This window comes from Lolium perenne, chromosome 1 (assembly GCF_019359855.2).
Source record: "Lolium perenne isolate Kyuss_39 chromosome 1, Kyuss_2.0, whole genome shotgun sequence".
Classification (NCBI taxonomy): Eukaryota; Viridiplantae; Streptophyta; class Magnoliopsida; order Poales; family Poaceae; genus Lolium; species Lolium perenne.
Genome location: NC_067244.2, coordinates 115,449,671 through 115,471,146, shown reverse-complemented (window position 1 = coordinate 115,471,146; position 21,476 = coordinate 115,449,671). Strand labels below are relative to the sequence as shown.

Sequence of the window (21,476 nt, the reverse complement as noted above, 5' to 3'; positions counted from 1 at the left end):
GTTCGGGCTTCCGAGATATCTCGACAGACACGGGTCTGAATGAGCCGTCTGGGTTTTACCTGGGCTTCGACCCAGTTTCTGTCCGATCCTCTATGGGCTGAAGAAGCATAACCAAGCGTCCCAAACGCCCGCCACGTCGAGCATTTGGGACGTCGCTCAGCCGCCACGTCCCCTAAACCTCACCTTCAATTTTTTTATAGAGTTTTCGAAAACACAACTATTTATTATACATAGCATATAAATAAATATATTTATTAAAATTATTTTAAAATTAAAATAAAATAAATAATAAAACAACTAAACAAATGTAATAAATGGGGCTAGATCAAGGTGCCGCGTCATTTGCTGATAATCCTTTGATCCTCCACATATACTCAACGAGACCATTTTCAAGTTGCTAGTGAATATTGATGTCACGGATCTCTACGTACATGACGAGGAAATCAGCAAAATCTACAAGCAACTCATGATCAACCTCCGCAAGAGGGTCCTGATACTCATAGGGACCAACATGTCTCATGACCTGATTCTTGCGGTCATCCTTGATGATCATGTTGTGCATGATCACACAAGCATTCATCACCTCCCACATTTGATCGTGAGACCAGCTTAGAGCAGGGTACTAGACAATTGCAAATTGAGCTTCAAGTACACCAAATGTCCGCTCGATATCCTTCCTGCAAGCCTCCTGTCGCGAAGCAAAGTGGAAATTCTTCTAACCTGATGGAGCCGGGATTGTTTTGACAAAAGTGGCACATGTTGGATATATATACCATCGGCAAGATAATAGTCTTTAGTATATTGGTGGCCATTGATCTTATAGTTGCATGGTGAAGCATGACCTTCCACTAATGTCAAATTCACATGTCATAATCTGCCACAACTTCAAGCACCACACTACAATATCCATGACGTCATTTGTATATACCTTGTTGTCGAGGGTACTTCTCGCCAATGCCCTCCGATAGGGGCTTAGGGTTGACAGAATCCTGCAAGCTGACACGAGACATCGGTTCACAGACAAGCGGGGAGAGCGATTTACCCAGGTTCGGGGCCCTCGATGAGGTAAAACCCTTACGTCCTGCATGTCTGTTCTTGATTATGATGATAATGGGTTACAATGGGGTGCCGAATAGTTCGGCTGAGATCTCGTCGAGATGGCTATTGCTAAGGTGACCTAGCTCTAAGCTTTTGCGAGCTAAGATTGCTAAGATTGATCGTGTCCCTCGGCAGCCCCTTGAAACGTCTCCGACGTATCGATAATTTCTTATGTTCCATGCCACATTATTGATGATATCTACATGTTTTATGCACACTTTATGTCATATTCGTGCATTTTCTGGAACTAACATATTAACAAGATGCCGAAGTGTCGATTCTTTGTTCTGCTTGTTTTTGGTTTCAGAAATCCTAGTAAAGAAATATTCTCGGAATTGGACGAAATCAACGCCCAGGGTCCTATTTTGCCACGAAGCTTCCAGAAGACCGAAGAGTCAACGAAGTGGGGCCCCGAGGTGGCCAAACCACAGGGCGGCGCGGCCCAAGCCCTGGCCGCGCCGACCTATAGTGTGGGCCTCTCGTGACGCCCCTTGACCTGCCCTTCCGCCTACAAATAGCCTTCGTCGCGAAACCCCCAGTACCGAGAGCCACGATACGGAAAACCTTCCAGAGACGCCGCCACCGCCAATCCCATCTCGGGGGATTCAGGAGATCGCCTCCGGTACCCTGCCGGAGAGGGGAATCATCTCCCGGAGGACTCTACGCTGCCATGGTCGCCTCCGGAGTGATGAGTGAGTAGTCTACCCCTGGACTATGGGTCCATAGCAGTAGCTAGATGGTTGTCTTCTCCCCATTGTGCTTAATTGTCGGGTCTTGTGAGCTGCCGAACATGATCAAGATCATCTATCTGTAATTCTATATGTTGTGTTTGTTGGGATCCGATGAATAGAGAATACTATGTTATGTTGATTATCAATTTATATCTATGTGTTGTTTATGATCTTGCATGCTCTCCGTTACTAGTAGATGCTCTGGCCAAGTAGATGCTTGTAACTCCAAGAGGGAGTATTTATGCTCGATAGTGGGTTCATGTCTCCGTGAATCTGGGGAAGTGACAGAAATCTCTAAGATTATCGATGTGTTGTTGCCACTAGGGATAAAACATTGGTGCTATATTCGAGGATGTAGTTACTGATTACATTACGCGCAATACTTAATGCAATTGTCTGTTGTTAGCAACTTAATACTGGAGGGGGTTCGGATGATAACCTGAAGGTGGACTTTTTAGGCATAGATGCATGCTGGATAGCGGTCTATGTACTTTGTCGTAATGCCCAATTAAATCTCACTATACTCATCATAATATGTATGTGCATGGTCATGCCCTCTCTATTTGTCAATTGCCCAACTGTAATTTGTTCACCCAACATGCTGTTTATCTTATGGGAGAGACACCTCTAGTGAACTGTGGACCCCGGTCCAATTCTCTTTACTGAAATACAATCTCTTGCAATCGTTCTCTTGTTTTCGCAAACAATCATCATCCACACTATACATCTAATCCTTTGTTACAGCAAGCCGGTGAGATTGACAACCTCATTTGTTTCGTTGGGGCAAAGTACTTGGTTTGTGTTGTGCAGGTTCCACGTTGGCGCCGGAATCCCTGGTGTTGCGCCGCACTACATCTCGCCGCCATCAACCTTCAACGTGCTTCTTGGCTCCTACTGGTTCGATAAACCTTGGTTTCATACTGAGGGAAAACTTGCCGCTGTACGCATCACACCTTCCTCTTGGGGTTCCCAACGGACGCGTGTTGTACGCGTATCAAGCTCTTTTTCTGGCGCCGTTGCCGGGGAGATCAAGACACGCTGCAAGGGGAGTCTCCACATCCCAATCTCTTTACTTTGTTTTTGTCTTGCTTAGTTTTATTTACTACTTTGTTTGCTGCACTAAATCAAAATACAAAAAAATTAGTTGCTAGTTTTACTTTATTTGCTATCTTGCACTCTATATAAAAAACACAAAAAAATTTGTTACTTGCATTTACTTTATCTAGTTTGTTTTATTTACTGTTGCTAAAATGGGTAATCCTGAAAATACTAAGTTGTGTGACTTCACAACCACAAATAATAATGATTTCTTATGCACACCTATTGCTCCACCTGCTACTACAGCAGAATTCTTTGAAATTAAACCTGCTTTACTAAATCTTGTTATGCGAGAGCAATTTTCTGGTGTTAGTTCTGATGATGCTGCTGCCCATCTCAATAATTTTGTTGAACTATGTGAAATGCAAAAATATAAAGATGTAGCTGGTGACATTATAAAATTAAAATTGTTCCCTTTCTCATTAAGAGGAAGAGCTAAAGATTGGTTGCTATCTCTGCCTAAGAATAGTATTGATTCATGGACTAAATGCAAGGATGCTTTTATTGGTAGATATTATCCCCCTGCTAAAATTATATCTTTGAGGAGTAGCATAATGAATTTTAAACAATTGGATACTGAACATGTTGCACAAGCATGGGAAAGAATGAAATCTTTGGTTAAAAATTGCCCAACACATGGACTGACTACTTGGATGATCATCCAAACCTTTTATGCAGGACTGAATTTTTCTTCGCGGAACCTATTGGATTCAGCTGCTGGAGGTACCTTTATGTCCATCACTCTTGGTGAAGCAACAAAGCTTCTTGATAATATGATGATCAACTACTCTGAATGGCACACGGAAAGAGCTCCACAAGGTAAGAAGGTAAATTCTGTCGAAGAAACCTCTTCCTTGAGTGATAAGATTGATGCTATTATGTCTATGCTTGTGAATGGTAGGCCTAGTGTTGATCCTAATAATGTTCCGTTAGCTTCATTGGTTGCACAAGAAGAACATGTTGATGTAAACTTCATTAAAAATAATAATTTCAACAACAATGCTTACCGGAACAATTCTAGTAACAACTATATGCCATATCCTTATAATAATGGCAACGGCTATGGTAATTCTTATGGGAATTTTTACAATAATAATAGGAACACACCCCCTGGACTTGAAGCCATGCTTAAAGAATTTATTAGTACACAAACTGCTTTTAACAAATCTGTTGAAGAAAAGCTTGGGAAAATTGATATACTTGCTTCTAAAGTCGATAGTCTTGCTGCTGATGTTGATCTTTTGAAATCGAAAGTTATGCCTAATGAAAATCATCATAATAAAATTGTTACTACAACAAATGCCATCCAAGTTATAATTAATGAGAATATAAGATTGATGGCCGAATTGCGTGCTACGTGGGAAAGAGAAGAAAATGAAAAAGAAGAGAATATAGCTAAAGTTTGGACTATTACCACCACTAGTAATGCTAATGCTACACAAGTTGCTGCACCTCCTACTAATACTAATAAAAGAATTGGTGTTAGCAATGTTTCCACTTCTAATGCAAAGCGAGAAATCTGTCAAAGCGCTGTGATAAAACTGCTGAAATTTTTTCCAACATTGGGGATGATGATCCCATTGCTTTAGATTATAATGGTTTGAATTTTGATGATTGCCACATCTCTGAAGTTATAAAGTTCTTGCAAAAACTTGCTAAGAGTCCTAATGCTAGTGCTATAAATTTGGCTTTCACGCAACATATTACAAATGCTCTTATAAAAGCTAGAGAAGAGAAACTAGAGCGCGAAGCCTCTATTCCTAGAAAGCTAGAGGATGGTTGGGAGCCCATCATTAAGATGAAGGTCAAAGATTTTGATTGTAATGCTTTATGTGATCTTGGTGCAAGTATTTCTGTTATGCCTAAGAAAATTTATAATATGCTTGACTTGCCACCGCAGAAAAATTGTTATTTGGATGTTAATCTTGCTGATCATTCTACAAAGAAACCTTTGGGGAAAGTTGATAATGTTCGCATTACCGTTAACAATAACCTTGTCCCCGTTGATTTTGTTGTCTTGGATATTGAATGCAATGCATCTTGTCCCATTATATTGGGAAGACCTTTTCTTCGAACTGTTGGTGCTATCATTGATATGAAGGAAGGTAATATTAAATATCAATTTCCTCTCAAGAAAAGTATGGAACACTTCCCTAGAAAGAGAATGAAGTTACCTTTTGATTCTATTATTAGAACAAATTATGATATTGACACTTCGTCTCTTGATAATACTTGATACACACTTTCTGCGCCTAGCTGAAAGGCGTTAAAGAAAAGCGCTTATGAGAGACAACCCATGTTTTTACTACAGTACTTTGTTTTTATTTTGTGTCTTGGAAGTTGTTTACTACTGTAGCAACCTCTCCTTATCTTAGTTTTGTGTTTTGTTGTGCCAAGTAAAGTCGTTGATAGTAAAGTTCATACTAGATTTGGATTACTGCACAGAAACAGATTTCTTTGCTGTCACGAATCTGGGCAAAATTCTCTGTAGGTAACTCAGAAAATTATGCCAATTTACGTGAGTGATCCTCAGATATTTACTCAACTTTCATTCAATTTGAGCATTTTCATTTGAGCAAGTCTGGTGCCTCAATAAAATTCGTCAATACGAACTGTTCTGTTTTGACAGATTCTGCCTTTTATTTCGCATTGCCTGTTTTGTTATGTTCGATGGATTTTTCGATTCCATTGACTTTCAGTAGCTTTGTGCAATGTCCAGAAGTGTTAAGAATTATTATGTCACCTCTGAACATGTATATTTTGATTGTGCACTAACCCTCTAATGAGTTGTTCTAAGTTTGGTGTGGAGGAAGTTTTCAAGGATCAAGAGAGGGAGATGATACAACATGATCAAGGAGAGTGAAAGCTCTAAGCTTGGGGATGCCCCGGTGGTTCACCCCTGCATATATCAAGAAGACTCAAGCGTCTAAGCTTGGGGATTCCCAAGGCATCCCCTTCTTCATCGACAACATTATCAGGTTCCTCCCCTGAAACTATATTTTTATTCCATCACAGCTTATGTGTTTTTCTTGGAGCGTCGGTTTGTTTTTGTTTTTGTTTTGTTTGAATAAAATGGATCCTAGCATTCTTTGTGTGGGAGAGAGACACGCTCCGTTGTTGCATATGGACAAGTATGTCCTTAGGCTTTACTCATAATATTCATGGCGAAGTTTCTTCTTCGTTAAATTGTTATATGGTTGGAAACAGAAAATGCTACATGTAGTAATTGGTATGATGTCTTGAATAATTTGATACTTGGCAATTGTTGTGCTCATGTTTAAGCTCTTGCATCATATACTTTGCACCTATTAATGAAGAAATACATAGAGCAAGCTAAAATTTGGTTTGCATATTTGGCCTCTCTAAGGTCTAGATAATTTCTAGTATTGAGTTTGAACAACAAGGAAGACGGTGTAGAGTCTTATAATGTTTTCAATATGTCTTTTATGTGAGTTTTGCTGCACCGCTTCATCCTTGTGTTTGTTTCAAATAGCCTTGCTAGCCTAAACCTTGTATCGAGAGGGAATACTTCTCATGCATCCAAAATACTTGAGCCAACCACTATGCCATTTGTGTCCACCATACCTACCTACTACATGGTATTTATCCGCCATTCCAAAGTAAATTGCTTGAGTGCTACCTTTAAATTTCCATTCTTCACCTTTACAATATATAGCTCATGGGACAAATAGCTTAAAAACTATTGTGGTATTGAATATGTACTTATGCACTTTATCTCTTATTAAGTTGCTCGTTGTGCGATAACCATGTTCACTGGGGACGCCATCAACTACTCTTTGTTGAATATCATGTGAGTTGCTATGCATGTTCGTCTTGTCTGAAGTAAGGGCTATCTACCACCTTATGGTTAGAGCATGCATATTGTTAGAGAAGAACATTGGGCCGCTAACTAAAGCCATGATCCATGGTGGAAGTTTCAGTTTTGGACATATATCCTCAATCTCAAATGAGAAAATTAATTGTTGCTACATGCTTATGCATAAAAGAGGAGTCCATTATCTGTTGTCTATGTTGTCCCGGTATGGATGTCTAAGTTGAGAATAATCAATAGCCAGAAATCCGATGCGAGCTTTCTCCTTAGACCTTTGTACAGGCGGCATAGAGGTACCCCTTTGTGACACTTGGTTAAAACATGTGCATTGCGATGATCCCGGTAGTCCAAGCTAATTCGGACAAGGTGCGGGCACTATTAGTATACTATGCATGAGGCTTGCAACTTGTAAGATATAATTTACATGATACATATGCTTTATTACTACCGTTGACAAAATTGTTTCTTGTTTTCAAAATCAAAGCTCTAGCACAAATATAGCAATCGATGCTTTCCTCTTTGAAGGACCATTCTTTTACTTTTATTGTTGAGTCAGTTCACCTATTTATCTCCACCTCAAGAAGCAAACACTTGTGTGAACTGTGCATTGATTCCTACATACTTGCATATTGCACTTCTTATATTACTCTATGTTGACAATATCCATGAGATATACATGTTATAAGTTGAAAGCAACCGCTGAAACTTCATCTTCCTTTGTGTTGCTTCAATGCTTTTACTTTGAATTATTTATGAGTTAACTCTTATGCAAGACTTATTGATGCTTGTCTTGAAGTACTATTCATGAAAAGTCTTTGTTATATGATTCACTTGTTTACTCATGTCATATACATTGTTTTGATCGCTGCATTCACTACATATGCTTACAAATAGTATGATCAAGGTTATGATGGCATGTCACTCCAGAAATTATCTTTGTTTATCGTTTACCTGCTCGGGACGACAAGAACTAAGCTTGGGGATGCTGATACGTCTCCGACGTATCGATAATTTCTTATGTTCCATGCCACATTATTGATGATATCTACATGTTTTATGCACACTTTATGTCATATTCGTGCATTTTCTGGAACTAACCTATTAACAAGATGCCGAAGTGCCGATTCTTTGTTTTCTGCTGTTTTTGGTTTCAGAAATCCTAGTAAAGAAATATTCTTGGAATTGGACGAAATCAACGCCCAGGGTCCTATTTTGCCACGAAGCTTCCAGAAGACCGAAGAGTCAACGAAGTGGGGCCACGAGGTGGCCAAATCACAGGGCGGCGCGGCCCAAGCCCTGGCCGCGCCGACCTATAGTGTGGGCCCCTCGTGACGCCCCTTGACCTGCCCTTCCGCTTACAAATAGCCTTCGTCGCGAAACCCCCAGTACCGAGAGCCACGATACGGAAAACCTTCCAGAGACGCCGCCGCCTCCAATCCCATCTCGGGGGATTCAGGAGATCGCCTCCGGCACCCTGCCGGAGAGGGGAATCATCTCCCGGAGGACTCTACGCCGCCATGGTCGCCTCCGGAGTGATGAGTGAGTAGTCTACCCCTGGACTATGGGTCCATAGCAGTAGCTAGATGGTTGTCTTCTCCCCATTGTGCTTAATTGTCGGGTCTTGTGAGCTGCCGAACATGATCAAGATCATCTATCTGTAATTCTATATGTTGTGTTTGTTGGGATCCGATGAATAGAGAATACTATGTTATGTTGATTATCAATTTATATCTATGTGTTGTTTATGATCTTGCATGCTCTCCGTTACTAGTAGATGCTCTGGCCAAGTAGATGCTTGTAACTCCAAGAGGGAGTATTTATGCTCGATAGTGGGTTCATGTCTCCGTGAATGCAGGAAGTGGCAGAAATCTCTAAGATTATGGATGTGTTGTTGCCACTAGGGATAAAACATTGGTGCTATGTTCGAGGATGTAATTGCGATTACATTACACGCAATACTTAATGCAATTGTCTGTTGTTAGCAACTTAATACTGGAGGGGGTTCGGATGATAACCTGAAGGTGGACTTTTTAGGCATAGATGCATGCTGGATAGCGGTCTATGTACTTTGTCGTAATGCCCAATTAAATCTCACTATACTCATCATAATATGTATGTGCATGGTCATGCCCTCTCTATTTGTCAATTGCCCAACTGTAATTTGTTCACCCAACATGCTGTTTATCTTATGGGAGAGACACCTCTAGTGAACTGTGGACCCCAGTCCAATTCTCTTTACTGAAATACAATCTACCGTGCAAGCTGTTCTCTTGTTTTTCTGCAAACAATCATCATCCACACTATACATCTAATCCTTTGTTACAGCAAGCCGGTGAGATTGAAAACCTCATTTGTTTCGTTGGGGCAATGTACTTGGTTTGTGTTTTGCAGGTTCCACGTTGGCGGCGGAATCACTGGAGTTGGGCAGAACTTCATCACGCCGCCATCAACCTTCAACGTGCTTCTTGGCTCCTACTGGTTCGATAAACCTTGGTTTCATACTGAGGGAAAACTTGCCGCTGTACGCATCACACCTTCCTCTTGGGGTTCCCAACGGACGCGTGTTGTACGCGTATCACCCCTCTCCTAGCCTTTATATAGGAGACCAGGTCTCAAGAGTCTTAACCGAGTGCGACTAGGTTTACAGTAGTTTTAGACCTAATCTTTCCTTGTTCGGCTGCTTCCTTGTCTTGCTCGCCAAGGATTCCTCTGGTGCGCCGTCCAGGTGGCCCATCTCGCCTTCGGGTGTCTTCATGGGCCTCCAATTGGTCAATATAGGATAGGGCAACGCCGGTTACCCGAAGGGTAGTGCCCACGTCACTTGTCAAGCGAACGGGAAGTTCTTCCATGACTAGTGCATGCAATCGATGCTTCCAAGCATCCTAGGGACTCCTCTCGCCGCATTTTGTGCCGTGATCCTTGCAGTCTCTTCTTCAGTTGGCCCTCTCATGTAGTATTTGCCAAACTTTCCCACCACAGATTGCCAAAACTTGTACATGCACTCAATGGCAGTAGACTCACTCATGCGAAGGTAGTCGTCCTATGTATCGACAGGTGTTTCGTATGCAAACATCCTCATGGTGGTGGTGCACTTTTGAATCGACGAGAACCCGGCAACGCCTACAGCGTCGTGCTTCAGTTTGAAGTAGGGGTCGAACTCTCGAACGCCGTGTAGGATATTCATGAACAAACCCTTGCTCATCGTATACCGGCGCCGAAAATTGTCGGCCTGTGTTGCGTCATCTACGAAGTAGTCGTTGTGCAGCATGGTATGCCCCTCCATCCTCTCTCGAGGCTTCGACTTCTTTCTTCCGGCCTTGATCATCCACGGCGCAGCCTCTTCCACTTCTCTGCCTCGGCGTCAAGCATGTTCTGGAGGGACGCGATGATCAGCAAATGCTCCTGAATATCATCGTCGAAGGCTTGCTCGTCCTCCAGCAGTCGGACAAGCATCTCGTCGTCGCTATCCATGTCTTAAGCAAAATTAATGGTTCAAATTCAGCCACGGCAGACAAGGCAACGAACAGTGACCTATCGCGCCTACCTAAAAAGGCGTCGAACGCCTTATGTGCGTGGAGGTGGGGCAGATTTGACGCCGTGTTCTAGGATGAGTGATACGTCTCCAACGTATCGATAATTTCTTATGTTCCATGCTTGTTTTATGATGATACACACATGTTTTATACATACTTTATGTCATATTTATGCATTTTCCGGCACTAACCTATTAACGAGATGCCGAAGAGTCACTTGCTGTTTTCTGTTGTTTTTGGTTTCAGAAATCCTAGTAAGGAAATATTCTCGGAATTGGACGAAATCAACGCCCAGGATCTTATTTTTCCACGAAGCTTCCAGAAGTCCGAAAGGGAAACGAAGTGGGGCGACGAGGCGACGCCACAGCAGGGCGGCGCGGCCCAGGCCCTGGCCGCGCGGCCCTAGCGTGTGGGCCCCTCGCGTCGCCCCTAAACCTACTCTTCCGCCTATAAGAAGCCTTCGTCGATAATAACTCCAGTACCGAGAGCCACGATACGGAAAACCTTCCAGAGACGCCACCGCCGCCAATCCCATCTCGGGGGATTCAGGAGATCTCCTCCGGCACCCTGCCGGAGAGGGGAATCATCTCCCGGAGGACACTTCACCGCCATGGTCGCCTCCGGAGTGATGTGTGAGTAGTTCACCCCTGGACTATGGGTCCATAGCAGTAGCTTGATGCGCGTGGTTGACGTATTGTCTTTTCGTTCGACACGCGTCCGTTGGGAACCCCAAGAGGAAGGTGTGATGCGCACAGCGGCAAGTTTCCCTCAGTAGAAACCAAGGTTTATCGAACCAGTAGGAGTCAAGAAGCACGTTGAAGGTTGATGGCGGCGAGATGTAGTGCGGCGCAACACCAGGGATTCCGGCGCCAACGTGGAACCTGCACAACACAAACCAAGTACTTTGCCCCAACGAAACAGCGAGGTTGTCAATCTCACCGGCTTGTTGTAACAAAGGATTAGATGTATAGTGTGGATGATGATTGTTTGCAGAAAACAGTAGAACAATATTGCAGTAGATTGTATTTCAGTAAAGAGAATTGGACCGGGGTCCACAGTTCACTAGAGGTGTCTCTCCCATAAGATAAACAGCATGTTGGGTGAACAAATTACAGTTGGGCAATTGACAAATAAAGAGGGAATGACCATGCACATACATATTATGATGAGTATAGTGAGATTTAATTGGGCATTACGACAAAGTACATAGACCGCTATCCAGCATGCATCTATGCCTAAAAAGTCCACCTTCAGGTTATCATCCGAACCCCCTCCAGTATTAAGTTGCTAACAACAGACAATTGCATTAAGTATTGCGCGTAATGTAATCAGTGACTACATCCTCGAACATAGCACCAATGTTTTATCCCTAGTGGCAACAGCACATCCATAATCTTAGAGGTTTCTGTCACTCCCCCAGATTCACGGAGACATGAACCCACTATCGAGCATAAATACTCCCTCTTGGAGTTACAAGCATCTACTTGGCCAGAGCATCTACTAGTAATGGAGAGCATGCAAGATCATAAACAACACATAGATATAAATTGATAATCAACATAACAAGTATTCTCTATCCATCGGATCCCAACAAACACAACATATAGAATTACAGATAGATGATCTTGATCATGTTCGGCAGCTCACAAGACCCGACAGTTAAGCACAATGAGGAGAAGACAACCATCTAGCTACTGCTATGGACCCATAGTCCAGGGGTAGACTACTCACACATCACTCCGGAGGCGACCATGGCGGCGTAGAGTCCTCCGGGAGATGATTCCCCTCTCCGGCATGGTGCCGGAGGCGATCTCCTGAATCCCCCGAGATGGGATTGGCGGCGGTGGCGTCTCTGGAAGGTTTTCCGTATCGTGGCTCTCGGTACTGGGGGTTTCGCGACGAAGGCTATTTGTAGGCGGAAGGGCAGGTCAAGGGGCGTCACGAGGGGCCCACACCATAGGTCGGCGCGACCAGGGATTGGGCCGCGCCGCCCTGTGGTTTGGCCACCTCGTGGCCCCACTTCGTTGACTCTTCGGTCTTCTGGAAGCTTCGTGGCAAAATAGGACCCTGGGCGTTGATTTCGTCCAATTCCGAGAATATTTCCTTACTAGGATTTCTAAAACCAAAACTGCTGAAACAAGACATCGGCACTTCGGCATCTTGTTAATAGGTTAGTTCCAGAAAATGCACAAATATGACATAAAGTGTGCATAAAACATGTAGATATCATCAATAATGTGGCATGGAACATAAGAAATTATCGATACGTCGGAGACGTATCAGCATCCCCAAGCTTAGTTTCTGCTCGTCCCGAGCAGGTAAACGATAAACAAAGATAATTTCTGGAGTGACATGCCATCATAACCTTGATCATACTATTTGTAAGCATATGTAGTGAATGCAGCGATCAAAACAATGTAAATGACATGAGTAAACAACTGAATCATATAGCAAAGACTTTTCATGAATAGTACTTCAAGACAAGCATCAATAAGTCTCGCATAAGAGTTAACTCATAAAGCAATAATTCAAAGTAAAGGCATTGAAGCAACACAAAGGAAGATGAAGTTTCAGCGGTTGCTTTCAACTTATAACATGTATATCTCATGGATATTGTCAACATAGAGTAATATAATAAGTGTGATATGCAAATATGTAGGAATCAATGCACAGTTCACACAAGTGTTTGCTTCTTGAGGTGGAGAGAAATAGGTGAACTGACTCAACAATAAAAGTAAAAGAAAGGTCCTTCAAAGAGGAAAGCATCGATTGCTATATTTGTGCTAGAGCTTTGATTTTGAAAACAGGAAACAATTTTGTCAACGGTAGTAATAAAGCATATGTGTTATGTAAATTATATCTTACAAGTTGCAAGCCTCATGCATAGTATACTAATAGTGCCCGCACCTTGTCCTAATTAGTTTGGACTACCGGGATTATCGCAATGCACATGTTTTAACCAAGTGTCACAAATGGGTACCTCTATGCCGCCTGTACAAAGGTCTAAGGAGAAAGCTCGCATTGGATTTCTCGCTATTGATTATTCTCAACTTAGACATCCATACCGGGACAACATAGACAACAGATAATGGACTCCTCTTTTATGCATAAGCATGTAGCAACGATTAATTTTCTCATATGAGATTGAGGATATATGTCCAAAACTGAAACTTCCACCATGGATCATGGCTTTAGTTAGCGGCCCAATGTTCTTCTCTAACAATATGCATGCTCTAACCATAAGGTGGTAGATCGCCCTTACTTCAGACAAGACGAACATGCATAGCAACTCACATGATATTCAACAAAGAGTAGTTGATGGCGTCCCCAGGAACATGGTTATCGCACAACGAGCAACTTAATAAGAGATAAAGTGCATAAGTACATATTCAATACCACAATAGTTTTTAAGCTATTTGTCCCATGAGCTATATATTGTAAAGGTAGAGAATGGAAATTTAAAGGTAGCACTCAAGCAATTTACTTTGGAATGGCGGAGAAATACCATGTAGTAGGTAGGTATGGTGGACACAAATGGCATAGTGGTTGGCTCAAGTATTTTGGATGCATGAGAAGTATTCCCTCTCGATACAAGGTTTAGGCTAGCAAGGCTATTTGAAACAAACACAAGGATGAAGCGGTGCAGCAAAACTCACATAAAAGACATATTGAAAACATTATAAGACTCTACACCGTCTTCCTTGTTGTTCAAACTCAATACTAGAAATTTTCTAGACTTTAGAGAGACCAAATATGCAAACCAAATTTTAGCATGCTCTATGTATTTCTTCATTAATAGGTGCAAAGTATATGATGCAAGAGCTTAAATATGAGCACAACAATTGCCAAGTATCACATTATCCAAGACATTTTAGCAATTACTACATGTATCATTTTCCAATTCCAACCATATAACAATTTAACGAAGAAGAAACTTCGCCATGAATACTATGAGTAGAGCCTAAGGACATACTTGTCCATATGCTACAGCGGAGCGTGTCTCTCTTCCACACAAAGAATGCTAGGATCCATTTTATTCAAACAAAACAAAAACAAAAAACAAACAGACGCTCCAAGCAAAGCACATAAGATGTGATGGAATAAAAATATAGTTTCAGGGGAGGAACCTGATAATGTTGTCGATGAAGAAGGGGATGCCTTGGGTATCCCCAAGCTTAGACGCTTGAGTCTTCTTGATATATGCAGGGGTGAACCACCGGGGCATCCCCAAGCTTAGAGCTTTCACTCTCCTTGATCATGTTGTATCATCTCCCTCTCTTGATCTTTGAAAACTTCCTCCACACCAAACTTAGAACAACTCATTAGAGGGTTAGTGCACAATCAAAATATACATGTTCAGAGGTGACAAAATCATTATTAACACTTCTGGACATTGCACAAAGCTACTGAAAGTCAATGGAATCGAAATATCCATCGAACATAACAAAACAGGCAATACGAAATAAAAGGCAGAATCTGTCAAAAACAGAATAGTTCGTATTGACGAATTTTATTGAGGCACCATACTTGCTCAAATGAAAATGCTCAAATTGAATGAAAGTTGCGTACATATCTGGGGATCACTCACGTAAATTGGCATAATTTTCTGAGTTACCTACAGAGAATTTTGCCCAGATTCGTGACAGCAAAGAAATCTGTTTCTGCGCAGTAATCCAAATCTAGTATGAACTTTACTATCAACGACTTTACTTGGCACAACAAAACACTAAACTAAGATAAGGAGAGGTTGCTACAGTAGTAAACAACTTCCAAGACACAAAATAAAAACAAAGTACTGTAGTAAAAACATGGGTTGTCTCCCATAAGCGCTTTTCTTTAATGCCTTTCAGCTAGGCGCAGAAAGTGTGTATCAAGTATTATCAAGAGATGGTGCATCTACAGCGGGATGCGGAGTTTTCTCAACCAGGCATAGTATATTAGATACATAAGTTTTAGCGTCCCCCTTTTCATTAGTCTTGGGCTTGCTACTCTCGTAAAACAAATTTTCAGGAACAAGCCAAGCATAGTTATTTTCTAGTGCATCATTCATCGCTAGGAGCTTACATGGTATTGGTGCTTTGATCTCCCCACCATCATTAATATTATTAGTGTACTTTATTCTATCCATATCCATCTTTTCAAGGAGACTAACAAAATTGGTATAAGAACCAAGCATATCATATTTAGCAAAGACCTTTCTAGCCTCTCTTGCTATACCACCAAATTCTCTAAGAAGGGTTTTCTAAAACAAAATCTTTCTTTTCCCCTTCTTCCATATCACCGAGTGTAAGAAACATGTGTTGGATTATAGGATTGAGATTAACAAATTTAGTTTCCATCATACGAACTAAAGCAGCAGCGGCAATTTCATAAGTAGGAGCAAGGTCTACCAAGTGTCTATCTTCAAAATCATCAACGGTACTAACATGGTTGAAAAATTCTTCTATATTATTTCTCCCAATTATAGACCCGCGCCCTACCGGCATGTTTTTTACGGTAAAATTAAAATGAAACATAATGAAATAAATAAAGTAAATGCAAGTAACTAATTTTTTTGTGTTTTTAATATAGAGTGCAAGACAGTAAATAAAGTAAAACTAGCAACTAATTTTTTTGTATTTTGATTTAGTGCAGCAAACAAAGTAGTAAATAAAACTAAGCAAGACAAAAACAAAGTAAAGAGATTGCGATGTGGAGACTCCCCTTGCAGCGTGTCTTGATCTCCCCGGCAACGGCGCTAGAAATTTTGCTTGATGCACGTGGTTGACGTATTGTCTTTTCGTTCGACACGCGTCCGTTGGGAACCCCAAGAGGAAGGTGTGATGCGCACAGCGGCAAGTTTCCCTCAGTAGAAACCAAGGTTTATCGAACCAGTAGGAGTCAAGAAGCACGTTGAAGGTTGATGGCGGCGAGATGTAGTGCGGCGCAACACCAGGGATTTCGGCGCCAACGTGGAACCTGCACAACACAAACCAAGTGCTTTGCCCCAACGAAACAGCGAGGTTGTCAATCTCACCGGCTTGCTGTAACAAAGGATTAGATGTATAGTGTGGATGATGATTGTTTGCAGAAAACAGTAGAACAATATTGCAGTAGATTGTATTTCAGTAAAGAGAATTGGACCGGTGTCCACAGTTTACTAGAGGTGTCTCTCCCATAAGATAAACAGCATATTGGGTGAACAAATTACAGTTGGGCAATTGACAAATAGAGAGGGCATGACCATGCACATACATATTATGATGAGTATAGTGAGATTTAATTGGGCATTACGACAAAGTACATAGACCGCTATCCAGCATGCATCTATGCCTAAAAAATCCACCTTCAGGTTATCATCCGAACCCCCTCCAGTATTAAGTTGCTAACAACAGACAATTGCATTAAGTATTGCGCGTAATCTTTTATCTCTAAATAGGAGTCCCCCACTACCTTATTTTCCTGCCCTGTGGTGAAACCACGTCACCTCTTAATCCCACCTAGCGTATCGCTTCTCCGCTTCGTCCGTGATTCTTCCTATGTCTGGGCTGTAACGATGTGGGCTGACAGTCTACCTCGCTTCCCAACTCGGTGGAGGTTCATCTTCATGGGCCGCTGGAGGTTCATGCTCGTGGGCTGCAACCTCCAACCTTTTCCGGAGAAATAAACGAGACGCTATTCGTCTTCCTCAACGTCCTTCCGCCCTCCTCCGCACGAATTTTCTAGCCGCCGTTCCTCTTCTTCAACGGCCGCGGCCTAACGCCTCCTACTCATAAATGCTCGTCTCTTCAATTCCCCAACAATCAATACCGGAAACTGCTCACAAATTCCAACAATCACCAATGAAAATTGCTCAATGGAAGTAATACGCCGCCGCCTCCAGCTTATAATAAGAAGACGATGCAAATGCAACCCTACGTTTCACCCTGCTCGCCCCGCCTCCCCTGCAACCGGCCTCCACGCTGGTACTGCTCAATCCAGATTCTAATTTCTTCTCTATTTTTTTCACACCCTCACTATGTATTCCAATCTGGCAGGTTGACCTCCGGCCGGCAAATCCGCTGCATGTTTTGCCCCCGCAGAAGATATTATTGGATCGATTATGCCTGCTGGTACCACATCGCCACCAGATTTATTTTGAAGTTTGGCCTTCTCCGACTGCTTGCTCAAGTATTTTTTGGATTTATTACCTTCTTCGTCTTCTCTCTGAAGCTGCGAAGCACCAGATATCATCACCTCTACTAACTTCAGGGACTTCACACAACACCTACTTTTATTGGTACAGAACGCCTACTTTCATTGGTACGCACATCTAATCTCGTGCTCTTAAGTTCGAATTTACATTGTAGAGCACGTGCACCTTTTATTTCTTATCTCTCCTGAGTTAATTATTTAGTATATTGTAATTTGATCTCCTGCAATCTTCTGTCAATACATGTGTTCAAACATATTGTCTACAGACAGCAAAAACAGTTCCTCTTCTTTTCCATTCGCCCGTGTGCATTTGCAAAGATAGATGCCCGTGAAAATTCTCAAAATCCTACAAGCAATCCTGGTAGTTATTCCATCTCACGCAGTTGTGGACAACCACGCCGTCAGTCACAACCTGCTATCACACCTCAATTAATCCATTAAGTTTCTTCTGATAACCGGCGCCACTGTTCTCTCTATCTGATTCCTGGACATGTGCTTTCTCTGACACAATTTTTTCTTTACTATTTTGAAGAGTCATGAATTTTTTCTATTCTGATTTCCTTACATACTACTGACCATTGGCGCTTGGGCTGGGCACCAATCTGATGCAGGTTTACTTCCACCGAGGGAACTACAGATACTTTCTCAGTACTACTAATTGAAGATGACTACAATGATCAACAGATGTTTGATCGAATGGTCAAAAACTACTTACTCTCTTTTATCGGCAGCTTAATTTTGCCTATCTCTACACAGTAATATTTTGTCAACAATAACAAGCAATGTTTTATCGGGCTAATGAAATCGTTTATTTTACTGGTAGCTGAAAAACGGTGTCTATTTCTTGGAACATTAATAATCTTTCATTATTTATTTGCAACAGGTCAGTATAACAATGAGCAACATAAGAGGAAATAAGGACACACAAATAGCAGCAACGAAGCTTTGATTTCAGGTAGGTGCTAATCCTCTCTTCCCTCTATATTTTGCCGAGAATATGTCAGTAGTTTTTGACATATATGAAACTCCTGTAACACACCTTTAATTTTTCTTTTTGTAGTGTTTGAACCAAATTTTAGATGGTGCACGCAAGCTCGGTTTGTTGACAACTGATTCGGTCACTTGAGGTCTTCATTTAATGTGCGTCATTCAAATTAGCATGTTGCAGATTGTATACAAATACGTAAACCCCTTCGGATTGTATATACAGATTTTCAGTTTGCATGATCATATTTGGTTAATGCGTCTATTGTCCTATATCTTTTTTCTGCTTTCCCGAGTTGTTTACAAGATGTTTTGCTGCCCAAGATGGTTTGCAATTTCACTTTGGGAAGTACTTATGTTCCCAATAAAATTGGTTGATTAAATATGTTTAGACATTGTTTTTGAAATATTGTTCAGTTATTAAAATATACTTAGTTCTGTCCCTCCTATGCAATTAACCACTGTTTGGCTTCCGCACTTATGCTATCGAACCTAGCATCTTTTCTTTCACAGGTTATGAGCAAGGCATCTTACGTTGTATGTACAGTTGTAGCTGTACATCCGTTATGCTTCTGCACAAGACAGATATATTTCTGTTAGTATCGAGGTGCTTTACTTCTAGATGGAACCGACACTTGGCCTTTTTACTACCTAATGTAGATTATCAGAAGTTGGATTCTTCAGATCATAGGTACGATTATTGTTGAAGGGTAAGTGAATTTATTCATGACATGGGAATCATATGTCAACTTGATATATTGACCAAACATGGCATTTTGTGATGCAATTTAACAAAACTCCTCGACTAATTTATATTCTGTAGCAAAGATTGCCGCCGCAACGCGCGGGGTATCATCTAGTGTAATCAGTGACTACATCCTCGAACATAGCACCAATGTTTTATCCCTAGTGGCAACAGCACATCCATAATCTTAGAGGTTTCTGTCACTCCCCCAGATTCACGGAGACATGAACCCACTATCGAGCATAAATACTCCCTCTTGGAGTTACAAGCATCTACTTGGCCAGAGCATCTACTAGTAACGGAGAGCATGCAAGATCATAAACAACACATAGATATAAATTGATAATCAACATAACAAGTATTCTCTATTCATCGGATCCCAACAAACACAACATATAGAATTACAGATAGATGATCTTGATCATGTTCGGCAGCTCACAAGACCCGACAATTAAGCACAATGAGGAGAAGACAACCATCTAGCTACTGCTATGGACCCATAGTCCAGGGGTAGACTACTCACACATCACTCCGGAGGCGACCATGGCGGCGTAGAGTCCTCCGGGAGATGATTCCTCTCTCCGGCAGGGTGCCGGAGGCGATCTCCTGAATCCCCCGAGATGGGATTGGCGGCGGCGGCATCTCTGGAAGGTTTTCCGTATCGTGGCTCTCGGTACTGGGGGTTTCGCGACTAAGGCTATTTGTAGGCGGAAGGGCAGGTCAAGGGGCGTCACGAGGGGCCCACACCATAGGTCGGCGCGGCCAGGGCTTGGGCCGCGCCGCCCTGTGGTTTGGCCACCTCGTGGCCCCACTTCGTTGACTCTTCGGTCTTCTGGAAGCTTCGTGGCAAAATAGGACCCTGGGCGTTGATTTCGTCCAATTCCGAGAATATTTCCTTACTAGGATTTCTGAAACAAAAAACAGCAGAAAACAGCAACTGGCACTTCGGCATCTTGTTAATAGGTTAGTTCCAGAAAATGCACAAATATGACATAAAGTGTGCATAAAACATGTAGATATCATCAATAATGTGGCATGGAACATAAGAAATTATCGATACGTCGGAGACGTATCATAGCTAGATGGTTGTCTTCTCCTCATTGTGCTATCATTGTTCGATCTTGTGAGCTGCCTAACATGATCAAGATCATCTATTTGTAATGCTACATGTTGCGTTTGTTGGGATCCGATGAATATGGAATACTATGTTATGTTGATTATCAATCTATCATCTATGTGTTGTTTATGATCTTGCATGCTCTCCGTTATTAGTAGAGGCTCTGGCCAAGTCGTTACTTGTAACTCCAAGAGGGAGTATTTATGCTCGATAGTGGGTTCATGCCTCCATTAAATCTGGGACAGTGACAGAAAGTTCTAAGGTTGTGGATGTGCTGTTGCCACTAGGGATAAAACATCAATGCTTTGTCTAAGGATATTTGTGTTGATTACATTATGCACCATACTTAATGCAATTGTCTGTTGTTTAAAACTTAATACTGGAAGGGGTTCGGATGATAACCTGAAGGTGGACTTTTTAGGCATAGATGCATGCTGGATAGCGGTCTATGTACTTTGTCGTAATGCCCAATTAAATCTCACACTACTCATCATAATATGTATGAGCATTGCCATGCCATCTTTATTTGTCAATTGCCCAACTGTAATTTGTTCACCCAACATGCTATTTCTTATCGGAGAGAAACCACTAGTGAACTGTGGACCCCGGTCCATTCTTTACATCAAATACAATCTACTGCAATACTTGCTCTACTGTTCTCTGCAAACATCATCATCCACAATATACATCTAATCATTTGTTACAGCAAGCCGGTGAGATTGACAACCTCACTGTTTTGTTGGGGCAAAGTATCTTGGTTGTGTTGTGCAGGTTCCACGTTGGCGCCGGAATCTCTGGTGTTGCGCCGCACTACACTCCGCTGATACGTCTCCAACGTATCGATAATTTCTTATGTTCCATGCTACTTTTATGATGATACTCACATGTTTTACACATACTTTATGTCATATTTATGCATTTTCCGGCACTAACCTATTAACGAGATGCCGAAGAGCCAGTTGCTATTTTCTGCTGTTTTTGGTTTCAGAAATCCTAGTAAGGAAATATTCTCGGAATTGGACGAAATCAACGCCCAGGGGCCTATTTTTCCACGAAGCTTCCAGAACACCGAAAGGGAACCGAAGTGGGGCGACGGGGCGCCGCCACACTAGGGCGGCGCGGCCCAGGAGGGACCCGTGCGGCCCTAGCGTGTGGGGCCCCCGTC

At 42.0% G+C, this 21,476-nt stretch overlaps 1 protein-coding gene across 1 annotated transcript; it reads left to right on the top strand.

Moving 5' to 3' along the window:
- The first annotated feature begins 16,945 nt into the window (after positions 1-16,945).
- On the top strand, positions 16,946-18,842 carry LOC127348796 (uncharacterized). The gene is made up of 6 exons (XM_051374719.1): positions 16,946-17,236; positions 17,309-17,383; positions 17,484-17,573; positions 18,077-18,164; positions 18,349-18,420; positions 18,526-18,842. The coding sequence occupies exons 1-5, from the start codon at positions 17,172-17,174 to the stop codon at positions 18,412-18,414; spliced, it is 384 nt and encodes a 127-aa protein (XP_051230679.1). The 5' UTR covers positions 16,946-17,171; the 3' UTR covers positions 18,415-18,420; positions 18,526-18,842.
- The last annotated feature ends 2,634 nt before the right edge of the window (positions 18,843-21,476 follow it).

What these genes read in the sequence shown, in the direction of transcription:
- LOC127348796 (XM_051374719.1), top strand. Translation starts at nt 17,172, where the DNA reads ATGCAAATGCAACCCTACGTTTCACCCTGCTCGCCCCGCCTCCCCTGC. An exon ending in TGCAACCGGCCTCCACGCTG is followed by an intron (nt 17,237 to 17,308) that starts GTACTGCTCAAT and finishes CCAATCTGGCAG; the next exon opens with GTTGACCTCCGGCCGGCAAA. An exon ending in TGGATCGATTATGCCTGCTG is followed by an intron (nt 17,384 to 17,483) that starts GTACCACATCGC and finishes TTCTCTCTGAAG; the next exon opens with CTGCGAAGCACCAGATATCA.